This window comes from Ictalurus punctatus, chromosome 14 (assembly GCF_001660625.3).
Source record: "Ictalurus punctatus breed USDA103 chromosome 14, Coco_2.0, whole genome shotgun sequence".
NCBI lineage: Eukaryota > Metazoa > Chordata > Actinopteri > Siluriformes > Ictaluridae > Ictalurus > Ictalurus punctatus.
Window position 1 is genome coordinate 28066434 of NC_030429.2, and position 24088 is coordinate 28090521.

General features: G+C 39.4%; 2 protein-coding genes across 3 annotated transcripts; both read left to right on the top strand.

Moving 5' to 3' along the window:
* Positions 1 to 540: 540 nt before the first annotated feature.
* On the top strand, positions 541 to 12095 carry LOC108274837 (uncharacterized). Of its 2 annotated transcripts, none has more exons than XM_053685591.1 (8): positions 541 to 772; positions 6847 to 7119; positions 7198 to 7488; positions 7571 to 7855; positions 9855 to 10127; positions 10206 to 10496; positions 10579 to 10863; positions 11477 to 12095. In XM_053685591.1, exons 1-8 carry the CDS (start codon positions 703 to 705, stop codon positions 11518 to 11520), a joined length of 1812 nt encoding a protein of 603 aa, XP_053541566.1. In that variant the 5' UTR covers positions 541 to 702; the 3' UTR covers positions 11521 to 12095. The 2 variants fall into 2 exon arrangements, with proteins under 2 accessions (XP_053541566.1, XP_053541567.1); XM_053685592.1 differs by lacking the exon at positions 541 to 772 and adding an exon at positions 6274 to 6337.
* A 1407-nt stretch (positions 12096 to 13502) lies between these two features.
* On the top strand, positions 13503 to 23056 carry LOC108274817 (major histocompatibility complex class I-related gene protein). Its single transcript, XM_017485216.3, has 10 exons — positions 13503 to 13735; positions 15160 to 15432; positions 15545 to 15832; positions 15931 to 16221; positions 16325 to 16453; positions 18589 to 18645; positions 18957 to 18992; positions 19617 to 19682; positions 19841 to 19938; positions 21798 to 23056. The coding sequence occupies exons 1-9, from the start codon at positions 13648 to 13650 to the stop codon at positions 19909 to 19911; spliced, it is 1299 nt and encodes a 432-aa protein (XP_017340705.1). The 5' UTR covers positions 13503 to 13647; the 3' UTR covers positions 19912 to 19938; positions 21798 to 23056.
* The last annotated feature ends 1032 nt before the right edge of the window (positions 23057 to 24088 follow it).

Below are 24088 nucleotides of genomic sequence, written 5' to 3' on the forward strand. Positions count from 1 at the left end.
GTACTCTCTGATTCTGTTTTCTTCTCTGACTCCTGCAGGTGTAGATCAGTTTGTTCATTTGAGAGTTATGATACATTATGTGAAAGATTGTAAGTATTGTATGACCTGAGTAGCTCTCAGACACTTTCATTTTTTTGAAAATAGCTCTCAATTGAAAAAAGGTTGGAGCCTCCTGCTGTAAAGTCTGACACTGCCATCTAGTTGTAGCTGCTTTTCTCAGGCACAAGTGTGTGTGTGTGTGGGGGGGGGGGGGGGGGGGGGTGGATCGGGAGATATTCGGTGTAAACCGTGCAAGACAAACAGAAAGTCTCCAAAATCCAAATGAACCGAACAGAATCGACTCAGAAAAGATGTCACTGAATACACGTGTGAGTTTCATCCCATATCTGAACACTGAGTACTTTTCCACAAGTTTAAGAAAACGAAGTGTTAGGTTGTGCCCCGCTCTCCTCTGCTTACATTCTCAGACTTATATATGTGAGTCGGATCTCAATGTTGATCTAAAATAGCTGACTCAAAGAGCCGACTCAAAGAGCCGACTCGTTCGCAAACGACACAGCGTCTGTAGAAACTGGTGTAGAACGTTTGGGCGTGTATCTGATGGTGTATCCATTTCCATGAATCCTCTCAATGCGCAGGAAGCAGCGGATTAAAAACTCCAGGATAAGAGTGCTGTGTAAAGCCGTGAATCTGCAGTGAATCATGAGCCGTGTGATGAAGGTGCTGGCTGTAGTTTGTGTTCTCCTCATGGTGGGACTTCCAGCTCTAGGAGGTGAGTTCAGCTGGACATTACTGCACTGACAATAACAATAGTTACTGAAGAATCAATATGGACATGTAGGGAGAGCAAATAGAACAGGTTTGCTGTCAAATAGCAAAGATAAACATATGAATAGTTTCTGTTATTATCAGCAATTCAAATAATCTAAACTGTTATCGAGTTATAAAGTCAGTTTAAAAGTGTTATAAAGTGTGTTAACACCAAACAAAAAAGTGTTAGGAAACACCAAAAATCAAAATTAATGTTATTTTCACAATGTCTGTGCATGGCTCTGAACATCAAACATCAACGCCACATTTCATGGTTCTTTTCAAAAATTCAGTTGATTTATATCTGTTCTTTGTGTTTATTTATTCTGACTTTATTCATCTCCATGTATACAGCATTTGGAAATGGTTTAGTGATTATATTTTGCCCTTTTTGAACATTGTGTCTACATTTAATTGGTGTATTTCCTGTTTTGTTAAAATCTGTGATTTCCTGTACAAGGATGTGAGTGAGACGTGACACTGGACTTTGAGTTCTCTGTGTGGTGTTCATCTGAACTGCTAACAGTTTAAGACACAATTTACCCTTGGTATTTTTTAATCAGTGTTGAGTGTTAGAATTACATTGAAAACTTTGTGTAGTTAAATAAAAACACATAAAAGAATTACTTTTTAACAATCATGGGTTTTACATAAGATCTTGGGGGAAACATAATATTATAGGTCACTGCCCAGGGGCTACTGGGAGGCTGTGTACCATACGATATATGCGTATCTTTTCTTTATGAAGTCACAGTAAAGTATGTTTGGGGGAAAAAAAATTAATCATTTTTCTTCTTAATGGGAGGTCCAGGGTTCTGCCTAGAAGAACCAGGGTAGATGGTTTTGGATCATATATTTAGATGCAAGGATAACATTAGAAGACATAAAAAATGAAACATATAAAGCACCCACCCAGAGCACAGTAAGGGAAAAAAAGACAGAGGCCATCACCTAGGAATAGAGAAGGACCACATGCACTCGCACTTGTGACTCAGCAAAAGGAGAAGAGCAGGTGCAGGTGGAAGTTTCACTAAAAAAAAAACTCAGGGGCCCATCAGAAAGACATAAGTGAAAAAGGTGTGCAGAATTGTGATAAGGGTACTAATTGCCTAAAGGTACATGGATGCTTTAATTGTATATAAGACACATTGTAAATGATTGTATTTTGTTGCATGTTTCACTTTGAGTGAGGCGTCTTTTGCTGTCTTGCTGACTGCTGAATAAACCTGCTTCTTCTGAATCCAGTCTCCATGAGTTCTACTATGTTATTTCTAGGGATGCACTGAATGTTCGGCAACCGAAATTAATAAGTGAACAGGCCGAATAAATTTGACTGAACATTGACGTGTTTGATGATGCTCCAAATAGCCTAGCAACCAGAGTGAGATGTGCGAATTTCACGACCTCCACTTCCGGCAGCATGCTCGGAGCCATAATGGGGCGTGTGCATGCACGAGCTACGTGCATTAGCGCATGCTCTTCGGATGTTGACAACCGTGACATTGTTTACTGTGGACACGTGCGTTTGTTTTGTTTCTGTTCCAGAGTATTCTGTCATGTCGCGAGACGTAAGGGAGTAGAGTACAGAAGCAGGTAAAGACGTATTTATTTAAGGGAACAGAACATTAACAATGTATCTAACTCTACTATATCTACTCTAATACTCGGCGAGGTGTACAGGGGCGCGAGCGGTACATATCCCCAATATAATCAGCCCTATAGAACCCAATAGAACCAGTTTCTGCACTCTTTTTAATGCACTTTTTAATGCACTTTTAGTTGTAGGCTACAGAGTGTTCCATTCTTTCAGCAGTCAGTTACAGGCCCAACATCGGCTATTTAAGGGGCTCAAAGATGACCACATCACAATATTTATATTTTACTCTTTTATTTATTTAAAGTTATATTGTGCCTTGTTGGTAGCCTATACCTGCTGGAATGAAAAAAATGTTCAGTGTTAAATAAATATTTTGAAATTGTAGTTTTTGTAATTGATTTTTTTCTTTGAAAAGCAGGGAAAATAGTAAAAAGCACACTTTGACTATTTAATTTATGCAATGGTGAAAAAATGTCAAAATAAATGGAAAAAAAACGCGAAAAAACGTGTTCGGTATTCAAAGTTTTTAATTACATTCGGCTTCGGCCAAGAATTTTCATTGCGTTGCATCTCTAGTTATTTCTCTAAAAATACAAGTCAGATTTGCTTAATTAAGTTCATCGTTTAAGTTTGTGAGCTAGCAGGGCCAGTGCAGGCTGAAGTGGCCCAAAATTTCCTGCAAGATTAAAGACTCGGGAAACCTTTGCAGGTGTTTGGAGTTAATTATCTGATTAGAGTCTTCTCAGGTCGACATTTCTGTATTGTAAATTCTTTATTGTAATATTTTGAGATACTGGGTTTTTAATTTCCGTGAGCTGTAAGCCGTAATCATCGAGATTAAAACAAAAAAAGGCTTAATATTTCACTCTATGTGTAATGAATCTAGATGATATGAAAGTTCCACTTTTTGAATTGAATTGATTCCAAACTTTTGAATGCTACTGTAGATGGTGTATATAAACAGTGAATATAGAAAGTCTACACACCTGTTAAAGTTTGTAATGTATAAAAAACTCTGAAACTATTGGAACGACATGGCCAATGCAAGGCCAATTTTGCTGTACACTGAAGACATTTTGGTTTGAGGACAAAAGATAAATATGAGATGATAGATCAAGTGATCAAAAATATTGGAACATGTGACTGACAGGTGTGCCTTGTTAGATTTATGGGAGAAAAGCAAGCAATTTAGAAACTGAGAAAAGAGGGAAAGTCAGGGGAAAATGATGGTCAGGGAAAACAGAAAAAAAGGAATTCTGAGAGTGAACGCTAGCACAAGTTAGCTGCCGATGCTCCAGGAGGATACTTCTGTTTTTATGATTTCCTTGTGTTTATTGTGTTTTATTTTATTCAGCTGTTTTGACTGTTTTATTGTCGTAACTTTGTAATATAAACGAAAGTCCTGCCTATCTGATATCTTGGAAATGTTGTTCCTGGAGGTGTCTGACTGACTGCTCAGTTCTCCCGCTGAGCTGTGAGTGGGACCATGAGGATCACTAAACTGCCTACTCGGATCGCATTTGTCTGGATTTTCCTTTCTTCTGTTTTTCACCCTGTGATTTTACTTCACCAATATACAGTGGCAGAACTGTTCCTGACCTTCTGGTCTTCCAATCCTCATCCCAACAAAGAAATATCAACGGGCCGTGGACCACAGCGGGCTAGCAAAGCTAGCCAGGACAGCCGACACGAATACTGATAAGAATGATCTTACTTTTGGATTATGGAACATTCGATCACTGTCCAACAAAGGTCCTATTATGTATTATTTGCTCTCAGACCATAAGTTGGACTTTCTCTGTCTGACTGAGACATGGCAAAGTAATGACTTCTCTCAACTTAATCATTCTGCTCCCCCAGGCTATGTTTACCTCTGCAATCCCTGTGCCTTGGGCCGAGGTCGGGGTTTAGCAATATTATATAATGAGAAGTGGAACATCTCAGGCATATCTCTGCCAGATTATACTTCATTTGAATCTATTGCTCTGCAAATTAATGAGTCAATTCCTACGATTATTGCTACTGTATACCGTGCCCCCCAGGCCAATTCTGTTTTTCTACATGAACTTTCTGAGTTTTTAACTTCTCTGTGTTCATTGTCTCCCAATGTGATTTTGCTTGGGGATTTTAATATTCATATTGATAATGCCGGTAGAGTATCTACGAGGGATTTTTTTTTTATCATGCCTAGACCACTTTTGCTTACAACGATTTATTAATTCTCTACCCATTTACAGTATAAGGTCGTAAGGCTGGATCTTGTGTGAAAACATACAAGCTCATCCGTGAAACATGGTGGAGGTGGTGTCATGGCTTGGGCTTGCATGGCTGCTTCTGGAACATTCTCACTAATCTTTATTGATGATGGAACTCATGATGGTAGCAGCAGATTGACTTCAGAAGAAATGCATCCAAATGAATCAGGAGGAACTTCATCATGCAGCAAGACAATGATCCAAAACACACTTCCACCTCAACACAGGACTTCATCAGGGGGAAAGTGGAAGGTTTTAGACTGGACAAGTCCATCACCAGACCTTCACCCAACTGATCAGCATCTCACCTCCTGAAGAGGAGACTGAAGGGAGAAACCCCCCGAAACACACAACTACTGAAAGAAGCTGCAGGAAAATCCTGGAGAAGCTTCACAGAAGAAGAAACCAGCAGTGTGGTGTCAGTGAGTCACAGGAGTGATGCAGTTACTGCAAGCCTATCTGTTCCTATACATTTGCTCACCTAAAAATTGGGTGGTCTGTTTTAAGTTGTTTAACACATCTAGCTGAAAATATCAGGAAATTAATGCTGAAATACGGATCTGTCTATCATCTCATATTCATCTTTTGATCTCGGACACAAATGTCTTCAGTGTATAACGAAAACAAGAGAACTGGCTTTGCTGTTCCAATACAGAGGAGAGAGCATATAATGTGTACTCACTATTCACTTTATTAGGAACACTTGTACATTCATTCAGTTATCTAATCAGCCAATCATGTGGCAGCAGGTCAATGCATAAAATCATGCACATACAGGTCAACAGCTTCAGATAACGTTCACATCAAACATCTGAATTGGGAAAAGTGTGATCTCTGTGACTTTAACTGTGGCATGGTTGTGGGTACTAGATGGGCTGGTTTGAGTATTTCAGAAACTGCTGATCTGCTGGAACTTTCACACACAACAGTCTCTAGAGTTTATTTGGGATCTTAATTGGGAACAATTGGGTATAAGAAGAGGATCTTAGAGAGGCTGAGTCTTTCAGAAGTAAAGATGGGCAGAGATTCAGCAATCTGCGAAAAACTGCATCTGTAATTTGTGGAACAGTTTCAAAATAATATTCCTCAACGTAAAATTGTGAAGACTATGAATATCTCATCATCTACAGTACATAATATCATCAAAAGATTCCGAATATCTGGAGAAAACTCTGCGTGTAAGGGACGAGGGTGAAAATCAGTATTACATGCCCGTGAACTTTGGGCCCTCAGGCGGCACTGCATTAAAATCAGTCCTGATTCTGTAATGAGAATCACTGCATGGGATCAGAAACACCTCCAGAACTCATCATCTGTGAACACAGTTCTCCGTGACATCCACAAACACTGGTTAAAGCTCTATCATGCACAGAAGAAGCCGTATGTGAACGTGATCCAGAAACACCGCAGTCTTCTCTCAGCCAAAGCTCATTTAAAATGGACCGAGTGAACGTGGGAAGCTGTTCTGTGGTCAGATGAATCCAAATTTGAAATTCTTTTTGGAAACCATGGACACCACGTCCTCTAAACTAAAGAGGACTAAAGAGGAGAGGGACCATCCGGCTTTTTATCAGCGCTTAGTTCAAAAGCCTGCATCTCTGATGGTATGTGAGTGCATTAGTGCCCATGGAACGGGCAGCTTGCACATCTGGAAAGGCACCATCAGTGCTGAAAGGTATATACAGGTTTTAGAGCAACATCTGCTTCCATCCAGATTCCATCCCATCTTTACTTCTGAGAGTCTCCGCCTCTCTAAGATCCTCTTTTATCCTCAATCATCTTACTGACCTGCTGCCAATTAACCTCCAGCTGTTTCTTTTTAGTAACACTTACTTTTCCAGCCTTGTGTTGCCCCTGTCCCAACATTTTTTGAGACGTGTCGTGGCCATCAAATTCAAAATTACCTTATTTTTCCTTAAAATGGTACATTTTCTCAGTTTACACATTTGATATATTTTCTGTGTTCTATTGTGAATAACATACGGGTTTGAGATTTGCAAATCAATACATTCTGTTTTTACCTACATTTTACACAGCGTCCCAACTGTTTTGGAATTGTGGTTGTATATAATAAATAAAAATGTATAACATATTATGTTTTACTAAAAATGTATCAATCTAATTTAGAAAATATTTCATACTAGTTCACTGTATATTTGAATAAAATATTCATGTTTCATCCAGGTGAGCACTCTCTGTTTTACATCTACACGGCCCTCTCTAAACCTCTCAATCTGCCTGGGATCTATGAGTTCATTGCTATGGGAATGCTCAATGATCAAGTTATCGACTACTATGACAGCGAGACTCAGGCTAAGGTTCCTAAACAGGACTGGATGAGAGAGAAGATGCCACAGCATTACTGGGAGAAAGGCACTCAGTCCCGCAAGAGCAAAGAGCAATGGTTTAAGGTCAACATGGACATCCTGATGGGACGTATGGGACACAATAAATCTGGTGAGTAAATGTTCATTATAGATAATTGTATTTTAAAAAGTGGCAGGAGGGTCAGACATTATCTTCACTACATTTCAGACCTTCATGTTCTTCAATGGAGACATGGCTGTGTGGTTGATGAAGACACAGATGGGAATATTAAATTTGTGAGTGGAGTTGATGAGTACAGCTACGATGGCACTGAGTTCCTCTCCTTCGATGAGGAAAACTCGAGGTGGATTGCTCCAGTCCCAGCTGCTGTGCCGACCAAAAGGAAATGGGATGATGTGCCCATCCTTAACCAGTACACCAAGGCCTATCTGGAGAAAGAGTGTGTGGACTGGCTCACCAAGTTCATGGAGTATGGAAAAGAAACATTGAGAAATAAGTGTAGGTACCCAAATGATTTTATTGCATTTATTTACAGTTACTAAAATCAGAAGAAAAACAAAACATGTCCCACTTTTTTCAGCTCTACCAGGTGTGCATGTATTTGTGAAGAAAACATTGACTAGCTCCAGCAAGTTGACCCTGACCTGCCTGGTCACAGACTTCTACCCTCGAGGTGTCGAGGTGCGAGTGAGGAAGTTCCAACAGTCCCTACCTGAACATCTGGTAACTTCCTCAGGAATAAGACCCAATGGTGACGGCACCTACCAGCTGAGGAAGAGTGTGGAGATCATGGAGGATGAACAAGCACAGTACGATTGCTTTGTGACCCACAGCTCCATCAATGAATCAATAGTTATGAAATTGGGTAAGTGTTGCACTTGGATTACTGAGAACTGTTTTACCACTTAAAGTTTAAAATAAATATTTATTCAATAAAAAGCCGCAAAGAATAAAATGAAACATGTTGTCAGATGTTTTCAGTGAGCTCTGCTTGAATCTCATTCTGGTGAATTAGCAAGATTGGTGGGGTCCACTGTTAATCCCAATCCCCCACCTGACTCATCCCAACCCCCTCCTCTACTGATCTTAATCCCATCCCTCACCCATCCCAACCCCCTCCTCTACTGATCTCATTCCCATCCCTCACTCATCCCAACCCCCTCCTCTACTGATCTCAATCCCATCCCTCACTCATCCCAACCCCCTCCTCTACTGATCTCATTCCCATCCCTCACTCATCCCAACCCCCTCCTCTACTGATCTCAATCCCATCCCTCACTCATCCCAACCCCCTCCTCTACTGATCTCAATCCCATCCCTCACTCATCCCAACCCCCTCCTCTACTGATCTCATTCCCATCCCTCACCCATCCCAACCCCCTCCTCTACTGATCTCAATCCCATCCCTCACTCATCCCAACCCCCTCCGCTACTGACCTTAATCCCATCCCTCACTCATCCCAGCCCCCTCCTCTACTGATCTTAATCCTATCCCTCACTCATCCCAGCCCCCTCCTCTACTGATCTTAATCCTATCCCTCACTCATCCCAACCCCCTCCTCTACTGATCTCAATCCCTCACTCATCCCAACCCCCTCCTCTACTGATCTCAATCCCTCACTCATCCCAACCCCCTCCTCTATTAATCTCAATCCTCTCTTTTTCTCTCTCTGTGTTTTTCTTTGAAGATACACGTCTAAAACCTGAGGATCTGAGAGCTGTTATTTTGTGATTGCTTGATGACAGCTGAACCAGTTCATATTTTTCCAGCATGACAACTCCAAAAGTATATGAAGAATATCTCATCTACAATACATAATATCATCAAAAGATTCCGAATATCTGGAGAAAACTCTGCGTGTAAGGGACAAGGGTGAAAATCAGTATTACATGCCCGTGATCTTTGGGCCCTCAGGCGGCACTGCATTAAAATCAGTCCTGATTCTGTAATGGAAATCACTGCATGGGATCAGAAACACCTTCAGAACTCATCATCTGTGAACACAGTTCTCCGTGACATCCACAAACACTGGTTAAAGCTCTATCATGCACAGAAGAAGCCGTATGTGAACATGATCCAGAAACACCGCAGTCTTCTCTCAGCCAAAGCTCATTTAAAATGGACCGAGGGAACGTGGGAAGCTGTTCTGTGGTCAGATGAATCCAAATTTGAAATTCTTTTTGGAAAACATGGACACCACATCCTCTAAACTAAAGACTAAAGTGGAGAGGGACCATCCGGCTTTTTATCAGCGCTTAGTTCAAAAGCCTGCATCTCTGATGGTATGTGAGTGCATTAGTGCCCATGGAACGGGCAGCTTGCACATCTGGAAAGGCACCATCAGGTATATACAGGTTTTAGAGCAACATCTGCTTCCATCCAGATTCTATCCCATACTTACTTCTGAGAGACTCCGCCTCTCTAAGATCCTCTTTTATCCCCAATCATCTTACTGACCTGCTGCCAATTAACCTCCAGCTGTTTCTTTTTAGTAACACTTACTTTTCCAGCCTTGTGTTGCCCCTGTCCCAACATTTTTTGAGACGTGTCGCGGCCATCAAATTCAAAATTACCTTATTTTTCCTTAAAATTGTACATTTTCTCAGTTTACACATTTGATATATTTTCTGTGTTCTATTGTGAATAACATACGGGTTTATGAGATTTGCAAATCAATACATTCTGTTTTTACTTACATTTTACACAGCGTCCCAACTGTTTTGGAATTGTGGTTGTATATAATAAATAAAAATGTATAAAATATTATGTTTTACTAAAAATGTATCAATCTAATTTAGAAAATATTTCATACTAGTTCACTGTATATTTGATTAAAATTCTAGCGCATGCATGTTTCATCCAGGTGAGCACTCTCTGTTTTACATCTACACGGCCCTCTCTAAACCTCTCAATCTGCCTGGGATCTATGAGTTCATTGCTATGGGAATGCTCAATGATCAAGTTATCGACTACTATGACAGCGAGACTCAGGCTAAGGTTCCTAAACAGGACTGGATGAGAGAGAAGATGCCACAGCATTACTGGGAGAAAGGCACTCAGTCCCGCAAGAGCAAAGAGCAGTGGTTTAAGGTCAACATGGACATCCTGATGGAACGTATGGGACACAATAATTCTGGTGAGTAAATGTTCATTATAGATAATTGTATTTTTAAAAGTGTCAGGAGGGTCAGACATTATCTTCACTAAATTTCAGACCTTCATGTTCTTCAATGGAGACATGGCTGTGTGGTTGATGAAGACACAGATGGGAATATTAAATTTGTGAGTGGAGTTGATGAGTACAGCTACGATGGCACTGAGTTCCTCTCCTTCGATGAGAAAAACTCGAGGTGGATTGCTCCAGTCCCAGCTGCTGAGCCGACCAAAAGGAAATGGGATGATGTTCCCATCCTTAACCTGTACACCAAGGGCTATCTGGAGAAAGAGTGTGTGGACTGGCTCAAAAAGTTCATGGAGTATGGAAAAGAAACATTGAGAAATAAGTGTAGGTACCCAAATGATTTTATTGCATTTATTTACAGTTACTAAAATCAGAAGAAAAACAAAACATGTCCCACTTTTTTCAGCTCTACCAGGTGTGCATGTATTTGTGAAGAAAACATTGACTAGCTCCAGCAAGTTGACCCTGACCTGCCTGGTCACAGACTTCTACCCTCGAGGTGTCGAGGTGCGAGTGAGGAAGTTCCAAAAGTCCCTACCTGAACATCTGGTAACTTCCTCAGGAATAAGACCCAATGGTGACGGCACCTACCAGCTGAGGAAGAGTGTGGAGATCATGGAGGATGAACAAGCACAGTACGATTGCTTTGTGACCCACAGCTCCATCAGTGAATCAATAGTTATGAAATTGGGTAAGTGTTGCACTTGGATTACTGAGAACTGTTTTACCACTTAAAGTTTAAAATAAATATTTATTCAATAAAAAGCAGCAAAGTATAAAATGAAACATGTTGTCAGATGTTTTCAGTGAGCTCTGCTTGAATCTCATTCTGGTGAATTAGCAAGATTGGTGGGGTCCACTGTTAATCCCAATCCCCCACCTCACTCATCCCAACCCCCTCCTCTACTGATCTTAATCCCATCCCTCACTCATCCCAACCCCCTCCTCTACTGATCTCAATCCCATCCCTCACTCATCCCAACCCCCTTCTCTACTGATCTTAATCCCATCCCTCACTCATCCCAACCCCCTCCTCTACTGATCTTAATCCCATCCCTCACTCATCCCAACCCCCTCCTCTACTGATCTTAATCCCATCCCTCACTCATCCCAACCCCCTCCTCTACTGATCTCATTCCCATCCCTCACTCATCCCAACCCCCTCCTCTACTGATCTCATTCCCATCCCTCACTCATCCCAACCCCCTCCTCTACTGATCTCATTCCCATCCCTCACTCATCCCAACCCCCTCCTCTACTGATCTCAATCCTCTCTTTTTCTCTCTGTGTGTTTTTCTTTGAAGATACACGTCTAAAACCTGAGGATCTGAGAGCTGTTATTTTGTGATTGCTTGATGACAGCTGAACCAGTTCATATTTTTCCAGCATGGCAACTCCAAAAGTATACAGCAGTGAAATGTTTAAAATGTTGAGTCCACAACTGTTCATGTGAAAATTTGTATCATCTAATTAATTTCATTTAAACTTAATCACTTCTTTAAATGTAATTACTGCTACTACAGTACTTTTGCATATTGTGGCATAAAAAATACAAACGCAATCGTTCGGCCCTGAAGATGAAAGGGAAAAAAAATGTGTGTGTGTGGATGATATAATTTTTTTCATTTGACACTTTCTCATTGTTAGATCTCTTTTTTATATATAAATAAATCATTTGTATGATGGACTGAGCTCACTTCCGGGATGTAGTTCCATCTTGCACCAGATGTTTCTGGGATAGACCCTGAATCCCACCATCACTCTGACCAGGAGTAAGAAGTGTCTGAAGATTTAATCATAATAATAATTCTAAGTGTAATGTGGTGGCTGTCCTCATCTCCATTATAATCTTTGTAAAACTGAATTTTACTTTCACATTCTGTCTTTCTTTGTTATCCATAAATAAAAAAAAACATTATCATACTCTGCACACCCTATTGTGGCTCATTGCTGTATTAGGTGGCGGTTGTTGTCAAACATACACTGACCAGCTATAACATTAAAACTGCCTGCCTAATACTGTGTAGGTCCCCCATGTGCCACCAAAACAGCTCTGACCCGTCGAGGCACGGACTCCACAAGACCTCTGAAGGTGTGCTGTGGTACCTGGCACCGCAACGTTACCAGAAGATCCTTTAAGTCCTGTAAGTTATGAGGTGGGGCCTCCCTGTGCATCATATCCCACAGACGCTCGATGGATTGAGATCTGGGGAATATAGAGGCCGAGTCAACACCTTGAACTCTGTCATGTTCCTCAAACCGTTCCTGAAATTTTTTTACAGTGTGTCAGGGAGCATTGTCCTGCTGAAAGAGACCGCTGCCGTTCGGGAATACCGTTACCATGAGGGGGGTTTTAATGTTATGGCTGATCGGTGTATTTAACAGTTTCTTTATTTGCAAAGCTGCATGGTTGTTTTGAACAATAGTTCGAAGACTTTTATTAGACTGACTATAGAAAGCTTCACAGAAAATCGGATATGTTCTATTGTGAATAACATACAGGTTTATGAGATTTGCAAATCATAGCATTCTGTTTTTGTTTACATTTTACACAGCGTCCCAACTTTTGTCATTTGTGTTGTCTGACATTATTTCATATTAATTAAAATTAAGAAATGTTTTTCTGACATCATAATTTATCTTGTATTATTTAAAAAAATAAATAAATAAAACATTAAATCAGATTAAATTGTTAGAGGGGGATTTTACGCTGCCATACGGTCATGTTACAACCATTTCAATTCTCTTCTTTCCTGTTAAATAATGAAAAGTTTTATCAGTAAAACAAGACCACATATTTGTACCAGACATTTGTCAAATTAATATGAAAAAATACAAATGCTTTGAGCCCTAAATACTTTTCCACTAACTTGAGGACTCAAGAAGTGTCAGGTTGTGCCCCGCTCTCCCCTGATCATATTCAGATATTTGCGTCAACACTCTAATCTCTACTGAACACTACCACCATGCTCATGTTCCACCAGCTCTATCCTTCACCATCAGCCTCTACCCAGAAACTGCTGACGTCACACTGCTTGTTTACTTCCTATTGGTGAGGCTCAAAATTTCCTCAAAAAGACTGAAGGCCGCAACACGCAGTAAGCACATTAAAAACATCATCATCAGCTCAGATCAGTTTCTCTGGACTAAACCCACGAGTCTGAAGAAGAAGATGATCGAGGTGATTATTATAATGATGAAGATGATCACTGTCCCACAAAAACAAACAGTTAAAGCTGTACGTGGTGCGCATGCGCAGTTCGACCAGCTAGGGTCTTCAGCATGATCTACCCAGAAACGGATGATAATGAAAGTGTTTGTAAATTTCCGATTGGTGAAGAGGAATTTCCGTATAACGGTTCCCCGAGAAGAGCACGAACCAACACGCAGCTGGAAACACGGTCGAAAAGCGTCGTGTCTGGGCAATAAATATTCCTGTAAACGCATTAGTGTGGAGTGTAGACGGTGAAGGGTGATGAGGATGAAGATGATGAAGATGATGAAGGTGATGACTGTAGTGAGTGTGTTTGTGGCCCTCGGTGCGCTCGCGCCTGCTCTGGGAGGTGAGTTCCCCCGAAACCGAAAGTTTTATAAAGACTTTTATAAAGACATTATTACTGAACAAAAAGTCACAGAAAAGTAACAATATCACACTAAAACATATGAGTGACGTTTATTCTTGTATATTTGGTTGAATTATTAAAAATCTTCGTTGTATTTAATGTCCACAGTTTCACTTCCGGTCTGAACATTAACGGTTTCTTTTCCTCAGGACCGTTGATTTGATGTTTATCATGAACTCACGATTCCGTTTGTTTGTTTGTTTGTTTGTTTGTTTGTTTGTTTGTTTCACCAGTATTTACTGTAACCTAATAACGTACTCTGCCTTCAGTGATTATTCTTTATTTACCCGGATTATTAGTGCATTTTTAATGATTTAATAGCAATAGGCCAGACCTATAAACATGCACGTCTTATGTTGAAATGATTTCATCTTTAGTCATTCAAATAAATATTCAATACCCAAATATGTACACAGTTATATACAATGGTTTTTTTTTTAAAAATATCTATTATGTATATTATTATAATATAATGCTGATACTCTTATTTCTCACTGTTATCCATTTCCAGTACTCGTTTTTTCCCTTCACTTTATTCATTGTATATACTGAACGTATTGATATTTAAATTTGACACTTAAAAATCTCCTTCTGAAATCTTCTGAAGTTTTGCATGTCCTCAGTGCAGCCACCAAAACTGTATATTTAGTACGCGAGTGTGTCGGTGTGGTGGACGTATGTAGTTAGGCCTAACTGGCGGATGTGGGTTTTTTTTGTACTTGTGCATGTTCATGTTATTTCCGCGTATGTGAAACCGCACTGGGTTCAAAACAACACACTTCGTATACTGCACCAGCGTGTAGGCTGCTGTGTGTCATTTGGATCCTACACAACATGTGAGCACCTGTCAGTCACATTCACTTTACTTTCAGAGAATAAGAGTGCTCTTTTGGAATAATAACCCATACTAGCTTACGCCGTTGTTTAATTGCGGAGATTCTATGCAAAATTGCATAAAGTTTGGCAGTGTCTGATAATATAATATAATCGGCATGAACGCCACTGGATATTGTGACACTGTAATACTGGATAGGATCAAATTGTTATGTTATAACGGTCATTCAGTAGCATAATGTAGACATTTAAATTGTGTAGGAATTTTCAATAGGAGGAGATGCATTGGTTGGACTTCAGAAACATGACCAAAACCAAAAGATATCCATTTTGACTTGTTTCAGTGAGGCACAGACGCCCTACATGCACTTCAGTCTAGAACAGCTAAACCTGTTTGCGTTGTATTAAAGCTGCATGTACGATGTGAATGTTTAAACAGACAAATAATGGAAGTGTGAACTTTGGGACAGGATTTGGTTTCAAACAAAAGTGAAAGTTGGTAAGAAAACCTTCTTATATGTCTCCTCCAGGCCAGCACTCTCTGTACTACACCTACACGGCTCTGTCCAACCCGATGAAACTTCCCGGAATCTATGAGTTCACTGCACTGGGAATGCTCGATGACCGAGAACTCGACTACTACACCAGCGAGACTCAGTCTAAGGTTCCTAAACAGCACTGGATGAGAGAGAAGATGCCACAGGATTACTGGGAGAAAGGCACTCAGTCCCGCAAGAGCAAAGAGCAGTGGTTTAAGGTCAACGTGGACATCCTGATGGAACGTATGGGACACAATAAGACTGGTTAGTACATTTCCATTAATAATTATCTTTTTTTTATTTGGTATTCCTTCATATTTCCAAAGGTTTAGTGTCAGACAGTTCAATTATCTTCACTGTACTGTGTTCATTTCAGAGCTTCATGTTCTTCAGTGGAGACATGGCTGTGAGGTTGAAACTACAGGTGGAAAAATTAAATTTGTGAGTGGAGTTGATGAGTACAGCTACGATGGCACTGAGTTCCTCTCCTTCGATGAGGAAAACTCGAGGTGGATTGCTCCAGTCCCAGCTGCTGAGCCGACCAAAAGGAAATGGGATGAAGTTCCCATCCTTAACCAGTACACCAAGGGCTATCTGGAGAAAGAGTGTGTGGACTGGCTTGAAAAGTTCATGGATTATGGAAAAGAAGAATTGAGAAAACATTGTGAGTATCTGAAGGATTTTACTGGAATCACATCAGTTACTAATTTACATTTACAAAAAAAAGTAATAAAAACATCATAAATGTTTCTGTCTTTTCAGCTCCACCAGATGTACATCTGTTTGCAAAGAAATCAGTAACTGACCCCAGCAAGTTGACCCTGACCTGCCTGGCCACGGGATTCTACCCTCCAGATATCGAGATGCGTTTGAGGAAACTCAGAACTTCTCTACCTGAACATCTGGTAACATCCTCAGGAGTCAGACCCAATGGTGACGGCTCCTACCAGCTGAGGAAGAGTGTGGACATTGTGGAGGATGACAAAGCACTGTATGATTGTTATGTGAACCACGAAACCCTCCGGGAACCAATAATTATTCCTGATGGCAAAGGTACTTACCAAGAATAGCTGTTGTTATTTACAGTTTATATTTAATGCTGTAGTTGGTAGAAGTAGTTCCATTAGTCAGTTTTGTGTTTGTTTTTCCTTTAAAGGTATTCCGTGCCCAGACTGTACTGCACCAAGCACTCAGAGCTGTATCATCGGTGGAGTGGTCGGAGTTCTGCTCACACTGGCTGTGGTTGCAGGCATTATCTTCTTCCTTAGAAGGAAGGGAATAATCAGTGAGTATAACGACGTAATGACAGATGTTACGTACTCTTAGATACTTGCACATTGTAATAGACATCAGAGGGAAGAAAAGAGTAAACAAACTTCCTAGAAGCATGTGTGAGGGGGAAAATACATCACTGTGATTTAAAGAGACAATTGGAGAGTGAGACCTAAAAAAAACCTGAAGACTGAAAATATCTGCACATCTGTATCCTGTTGTGCTTAACTCTTGTGCGTCCTTATGGACATTTTTGGGTTTTTTTTTTTTATCATTTTGTCTGTGTTAATGTTAATAGTATACATTTTGCAAATGGTGTGTATTTTTATTGGATTTTAATATTTCGCCCTCATTTCCTTTTGTTAATCTATTTTACACTAGATACACAAAACAGTTCCACTCAGGACCTTAAGGACAAAAAACGTCCTCATTGAAACCTGTTCAAACTGCAATATTTAATCCCCGTGATGTTTAGCATAAAATCATGCGTCCAGAGTTCCCTCCTTGATACATGACAGCATTGTGTAAAGAAACCGGCGTTTAAAGGGTTAAAATTCTGCAAATGAATGAATGTTTGGTAATTATGATCAGAACTGATGCTGGTGAATAAAATCGATGTCAGAGAAAGTGGAAAAAAATATTCATATGACCCTGCTTCCTGAGAGGCTGGGGTGTGTGAAGAAAAGAATTTCACTGTGCTCTATTGTATATGCGACCAATAAAGACTCATTTATCATTTATCATATAATATTTTTATGACTGTTTTTGGACATAGATATTTTTGTCCTCTATGGGCCTGTGTGTAACTTTATTTAATTGATGCACAAGCGTTAATAATGTCTCTTCAAAAATCCTGACTATAAAAATGTCTACAGTTGTGCAGTACATAGTGGTAACTTTTATTATTTTCTTCTATTATTTAGCAACTTGCACACTAAGATGTATTTTAATATGTAGTAATTTTGGTTAAATATTAATTAGTCTTATGTTGTTGTATGTTCTATGTTCAGTCTGGTGCAGTATCTTATACCCTAATACAGGGGTCCCCAACCCCCGGGCCGCGGACCAGTACCGGTCTGTGGGTCATTTGGTACCGGGCCGCACAGAAAGAATAAATAACTTACATTATTTCCGTTTTATTTATTATCTGAACGATGTTTTATTTTGAAAAAATGACCGGATTCTCTCCGTTACATCCGTCTATGACTCACTCTTGACGCATGTCAAGATGCTTGTCTCGGTCACGTGATACGTTAAGTGTTAGGGGGCAGAGCGGATGTTACTCATGTTATGTTGTTGGCGTGATGTTACCAGGACGCTGCTAATAAAGTTGCGATTCCACATTGGATGCACGTTTATTATTATATTTTTTTTAACTACCCCAGTTTTATGCCGGTTGTGTCATTTTATTTTGTGAAAATATTGTCTGATATTAAACCGGTCCGTGGTGCGAAAAGGTTGGGGACTGCTGCCCTAATACACATACACATTAATAGGTTTAATATTGTAAACAAAATGTACAACAGGTTCACCATATCTTAAAGATGAATAAATTAATGAATAAATTCTCCCCAAAAGATAGTTTGCAGAAACAGAAGTCTCTGATCCAGGATAAATGATTGACTGAAACACAGTGAGCTCCGTAGCAGCATGTGAGGCATCATTTTAACTGGAAATAGAGCTCCAGAGTCGCTGACATGACCGTCTTCCATGCGCTCTTTCTCAGGCACTCTCGTTTTAACTGTTATAACATGGTTGTGTAACGGTATAACCTAGAATGCATGTAGGTTGATCCAAAGCTATAACTACTTCACACGTGCAGATGATTCTGTGCCTGTAATAACACGTGCTTTTCACAGAAGAATGCGATCATGTGACCAGAATGCTCTGTTTAGTTTAACTCTGCGTTGTGAAAAATGGGACCCCTGGTGTTCAAACAGTGCAACTGCATTTGACTCATTCGTTCTGTTCTGATTTCTGCAGTGTGAATCCACATTTCCACCATACACATGGTCAAATGTTTGCATTACACCTCTGCAACTCATACATTTTTATAATTTTTTTAGAATTCTTTATTATCTATGGTAGAAAGAACAGTATAATGAGTTTATTCATTTATAAACTGTTCTATTAATTTCATCTGTTTAGGTTCGGGATGTAACGATGGATCCCCAGCAAACAGCACTGTTCATGTGCCGCTTGCAGGTAGGTGATTCGTGCTTGTTCAGTTATGATCAGCCGGTGATTAGGACCTTAACACAAGAAGTAATATTAAACATACAAAATGGTAGGAAAATGTCAAAATCACACTGTGAACCATAAAGTGATCAGAAATTAGGGCTGTGTAGCAGTGCACCCAGAATTCTTCATTATTTAAATTAATTTTATGCTAATTAGCGACCATAATTCAGAACAGAAACATATAATATGGCCATTGCACCTTTATACTGTGTGTTCTCACATCTTGCTCTTGTGTTACATGTTTACTCCTGCTCCTGCTCCACCTCCTGCTCCAGCTCCTGCTACAGTGTCTGCTGCAGTGTCTGCTACACGTAGGTGGAGTTTGTGCTTAATACCACCCAGTGAAAAAGGGATAACTGGTTGATAGGTCTTACCACAATGACATCCACAGACAGTATAACATTAAGTAACAGCCACATGCTGGCAAACTGAGAGAGTGTGATAGAAAACATTAGACGCTCAAAATACACAACTCCAACTAAGCCTCTGTAGCCTCTGTTGCAGTCAGTCATCTGCTGGTTACAGTGATAATTCCATCTAAATCCTACAAACATTCAGTCACTCCTTCTTTAGGTCGTGCTAGTGAGACTCTCAGACAGATGCACAGTCTGATAAATAGACAGACAACTTAACAACCTAATGTGGCTTTTTAGTGATGGAGGCATAAAAATGGATGAACTGAGACTGCTGCTTACTGAAACTGCTGCTCCTCAGTGAGGTTTTATTGATGAACAGTATGTCTGGATTTAAAAGGGTTGCAGGAATTCAGTCTATTTTGCCACAAGTACAACACCTTTTATTGTCTTCTCAATAATATCTTTTCTAAAAGAAAGTCCACTGTCTGTGACCATATTTCAAACATTTGATTTATTTAGCAATAATGAATGTGTGAATGAATAATAAATATTGATGTACATGACTTTTTTTCCCCCCAGAGGGACACAGCGATACTGGATCAGACAGTAAAGGTGCTAAAGATTCTGACAGCACAAGAGACTCTGGTAAAAAAAAATTCTGGGCAAATGTCTGAGCAATATTTCCATTAAACCAAGACCATCAGAAGGGTGATTGGGGAAAACTATACCTGTATATCATGTTTCCTGTAGATGAAATGGCACTGTGCTTCTTTAATAAAACAGATCACTGTGGTGTTTTTCAGGAAAAGGCAGTGGTAGTGGATCATCAGACAGCAGCCAGGAGAATATTGATGAGACATCCAAAATGATATAAACCTCTGAATTAGTCTGAATACTTCTGGTAATATTGATTTAAGTCCATATTTATTATAAGGTTCTATCTGGGTGAAGAGCTGTGTTGAGATGTGGGTTTTGACATCCATGTTAGAAAAATTCTAAAGTACTGAAATACTTTTATAGCTCAACAACACTACACATTAGTGTAATGTTATAACTTTACATTTACATTATTGAAATTCTGAGACACAAAGACAGTACATTTTTGAACACCCACCAAACACAGCTAGAACCTTAATGTTTTATTTGTTTGTTTGTTTTTTATTCAAGCTCTCAATCATATCTTACAAGTCTGCTATCTGACATTACGTCCTGGGTTACACCTGAAAGTTCAGTGAGAAAGCACACTGCCTGTAGCTAGATAATGTCAGTAATATTTCATGGTAATGTTCGCCACAAGATTATCTTAGTCTGTGCTGAAGAGTCTCCAGTGTACCAGGACATTTATAAACCGTAGGATCAGTAGTACAGTAGATCGGATCTGTACTATTTTATACAGTTCTCTTTTGAAATGATGGGATTTTATTTTGATTCAGCCTGTCAGACTTTGTTGAAGCACCTTTTGATTTTATTACGCCACTCAGTGTTTTGGGGTAAGAGTCTATCAGCCTTGCCTTGGCAATATTTTCTCTCTTTCTTACAAAAATATTCTGGATCCATCAGATTGTGAGGGCAGCTCCTGTGCACAGCGTGCTTCAGGTCTGGTCTGTGCCTAGGTCATACAAAAACAGTTATCTTCTTTTAGTGAAGCCGTTCCTTTATGGAATTGAATGTGTGCTTTGGGTCGTTGTCTTGCTGAAGGTAAAATTGTGGGCAGTGGTGGTTAAAAGCTCTGGGTTACTACCTGCCACTGTTGGGCCCTTGGGCAAGGCCTTTAACCCTTAATTGCTCAGTTGTACAAATAAGATAAATAAATCACACTGGATAAGGGCATCTGCCAAATACTGTAAATGTAAATGTAAATTCCCCTTCATCTTCAGCTTACTAGCAGATGCAGTAAAATTTGGTTGGTATTTGTAGCTAGTCATGATTCTCTCCACCTTGATAAAAGCCTCAGTTCTAGCTGACGATGCTGCCACCACCATGCTTCACCATGGGTATGGTGTACTTTTACTGATGTGCTTTGTTTGCTCCAAACATACCTTTTGGAATTATGGATTTATTATACCTTTTGGAATTGGTCTCATCAGACCATAACACATTTTGCCACATGGTTTGGGATGATGTAGTTGAGCTTGGTTTTTTGTCAGAAAGGGTTTGCATCTAGCCGTCCTACCCCATAGTCCAGACGTGAAGAATATGAGAGATTGTTGTTACATGCAGATAGTAATCAGCACTTGTCAGATGTTCCTGCAGCTCCTTTAATGCTTCTGTAGGTCTCTTGGCAGCCTCCCTGGTAAGATTTTATCTTTTCTTTTTGTACATTTTGGAGGGAAGTCCTGTTCTTGGTGATGTCGCTGTGCTGCTCCTTTTTCTCCACTTGTTGATGACGGCCTTCACGGTGTTCCATAGTACATCTAATGTTTTGGAAATTCTTTTATATCCTTCTTCTGATTGATATTTTTCAATGAGTGAGACCCCGTACATGTTTTGTAAGCTCTTTGCGGACCAGGGCTTCTGCAATCAGATGAAACCAAGCAGATGTGAAGTAAATCCTACAGAAACAGCTGGTCTTTATTTGGGGTTAATAAGAATAATGTAATTGATGACAGCTGTATGATAATTACTTTTGAACGTGAGATTGAAAGTGATTGGTTCATTCTGAACACAATTATAAAAAACATTACAAAAGGGTGTGCAAATGTATAACAACCAGGTTATTGTCTTTTTTTCTTTTTTTCTTTTTCCTATTTTTACCTACAGTGTTTCTGATTGCCAAGAGAACCACTGGACATCACACACAGCTTGGATTTAATGCTTTGGTGCTGCGTTCAAAGATCACTCAGATTCAGATTTGACCCAATCAATCACATAAGCCCTCAAATACGTCGCAGCACTGATTCAGTTTGCTGTTTGTCAATATCCAGTGCTGTTTAAGATAGGCTTAAAGAATCGTCCTCATGGCTTTGTAGCACTGCTGTATCTCATTTACATGTCTTCTCTTACTTTCAGTTTTTTTCTCCTGTCTTCTCAAAAGGACATACAAAGACAGAACCTTATTTTTGTTTGCGTTTTATATACATGCTGTATATAGGAACATGCAGAAAGATCTAGCTCTATGTGTGATCTGTATTTTCAGATGCGTATTGATGACAGCTCATCATTCGTACACAGTGAGTGAAGCCCAAAACATCGATCAGTTTAAAAATGAGCAGCGCTAATCTGTCGAATCCAGTCATTAGCATTTCATTTCAGCTAAATAAACAGCTTGAGAACCACCGCAGCTTCTGACAGAACCCTTTAGAGGTCAGCTGTACAACAGTATGAGCTTTCAGAGAGAAGGTATTTGGTACACTGCTGTGTACAGAGATGAGGAGAACGGCATGCAGAGAGAATATTGAGTAAGTTGAAGGAACGTTGGTTTTTGGAGTGTTTTTAGACTTTTATTATAGACTTTTATTTTACTTTTATTATAGACTTTTATTAATATTATAGACTTTTATTTTGCCAAGTCACTTCAGGTCACATCATTTTAACAGTTACTGAAATCACAGTATAGAGACTAGTGTAGATGTTTTATATCACAATTTAACCAAACTCAGTGTTTTCCCACTGTTTCATAATGACAACTGCTCAAAACATATAGGTGCTTTCAGTGAACCTTTCATTGTGTGTGTGTGTGTGTGTGTGTGTGTGTGTGTGTGTGTGTTTTAATAGCATCAACTAAGTATAATCTGCTAAGTTGCCTAATGTATGTAAAATGGCAAAATTGCAAAGTATTTTATTTTATTTTGAGTTTGTATTATACTCATTTTAAACAGAACCACAAAGCTGTATTATGAGTGGATTATGATTATTTTTCAGGTCCTATTTACTTTGTGTATTTCCTGAATAAAGTCTGCTTTTTGGCCTGCTTCATCCACAACTTTATATGTGTCTATTGATCAAAACATTACTCTTGGACTTTCCCCAGTTCATATTGTTTTTGGAAAGACGTACCTTAATCATGCAAAAAAAAATTGTATTAATCCTATTATTTTATTGCCATAATTTCATATTCATACATTTGTATTGTTCTGTAATGTCATGCTTGTTTCAGAATTTTTATGTTTGTGTTTCTATTTCTTTGAGCATAATAAAAGGTTGTTTACACACAAAAAAAAGTCCTCCATTTGCATATGAAATAAATGAAAATGTTCATACTTTTAGTGTAACGGATTTATTTTAATTTACATATGATCAATAACTATATTATAATGTAGCCATATCAGATCAAACCATTTTATTATAATTTGTGTACATACAGTATAAACAGCATGCGATGCTAAATGCATTTATTGTAGAATATATTATTAAATAAGGCAAATGATGTTATACCAAAGTGAAGGTAAACTTGTGGGAGCCCCATTAAGGTCCTGGATTATCGACAGAGACAGCAGCAGAATGTGGATCCAGTACTGTATCAGACTATTCTGGATTACAAAACTCAAACCCAGTATTCACCAAACATTACAAAGAAAGAGAAAAATTAAATCAGACGAAAGGCTTCGAAGTACGTTCTAGAAGGTGAGTGAAGGATTTCTGGTTTAGCGTAAATATAAACCTTTACTTCATTGTATGTCTATATGCCAACTCTGTAATGTTTCACATATGTGCTGATGTAAATGTTTATTAAAATATATTTCCTAGATGGAGCACTGTAGAGGTAATCAAAACCGAAGTGGTTAGAGCCACAGAGGAGGCCATCGCCATTTTTAGGGATTTTCATGACAGCGGTGTTCACACTGGACACAGAAAAGACCAGAGATGCCAATTAGACAAGGGTTTTCTAGCCTGGGATGATCTTGACCTGCTTTTATACATCCTGCTGGAGGTTTTAATAAATGTACTAATACTATACGTATTAGTATAGTATCATCAGGTGTGCGTTATACCTGACGCCTAGCCGAGCACTGTACAGTGGGTTATGTGACTAAGTCATTCCCTTCAAATGATATTGAAGTTAGAATCGTGTATAACAATGTCGTGTGGAACTTTAGAGACGGCCCCTTAAT

Coding starts and splice junctions, on each gene's coding strand:
- LOC108274837 (XM_053685591.1), top strand. CDS start 703: ATGAGCCGTGTGATGAAGGTGCTGGCTGTAGTTTGTGTTCTCCTCATG. Junction 7,856..9,854: donor ATCAATAGTTATGAAATTGG/GTAAGTGTTGCA, acceptor TGTTTCATCCAG/GTGAGCACTCTCTGTTTTAC. Junction 10,497..10,578: donor AGAAACATTGAGAAATAAGT/GTAGGTACCCAA, acceptor CACTTTTTTCAG/CTCTACCAGGTGTGCATGTA.
- LOC108274817 (XM_017485216.3), top strand. CDS start 13,648: ATGAGGATGAAGATGATGAAGATGATGAAGGTGATGACTGTAGTGAGT. Junction 15,833..15,930: donor AGAAGAATTGAGAAAACATT/GTGAGTATCTGA, acceptor CTGTCTTTTCAG/CTCCACCAGATGTACATCTG. Junction 16,454..18,588: donor TAGAAGGAAGGGAATAATCA/GTGAGTATAACG, acceptor TCATCTGTTTAG/GTTCGGGATGTAACGATGGA.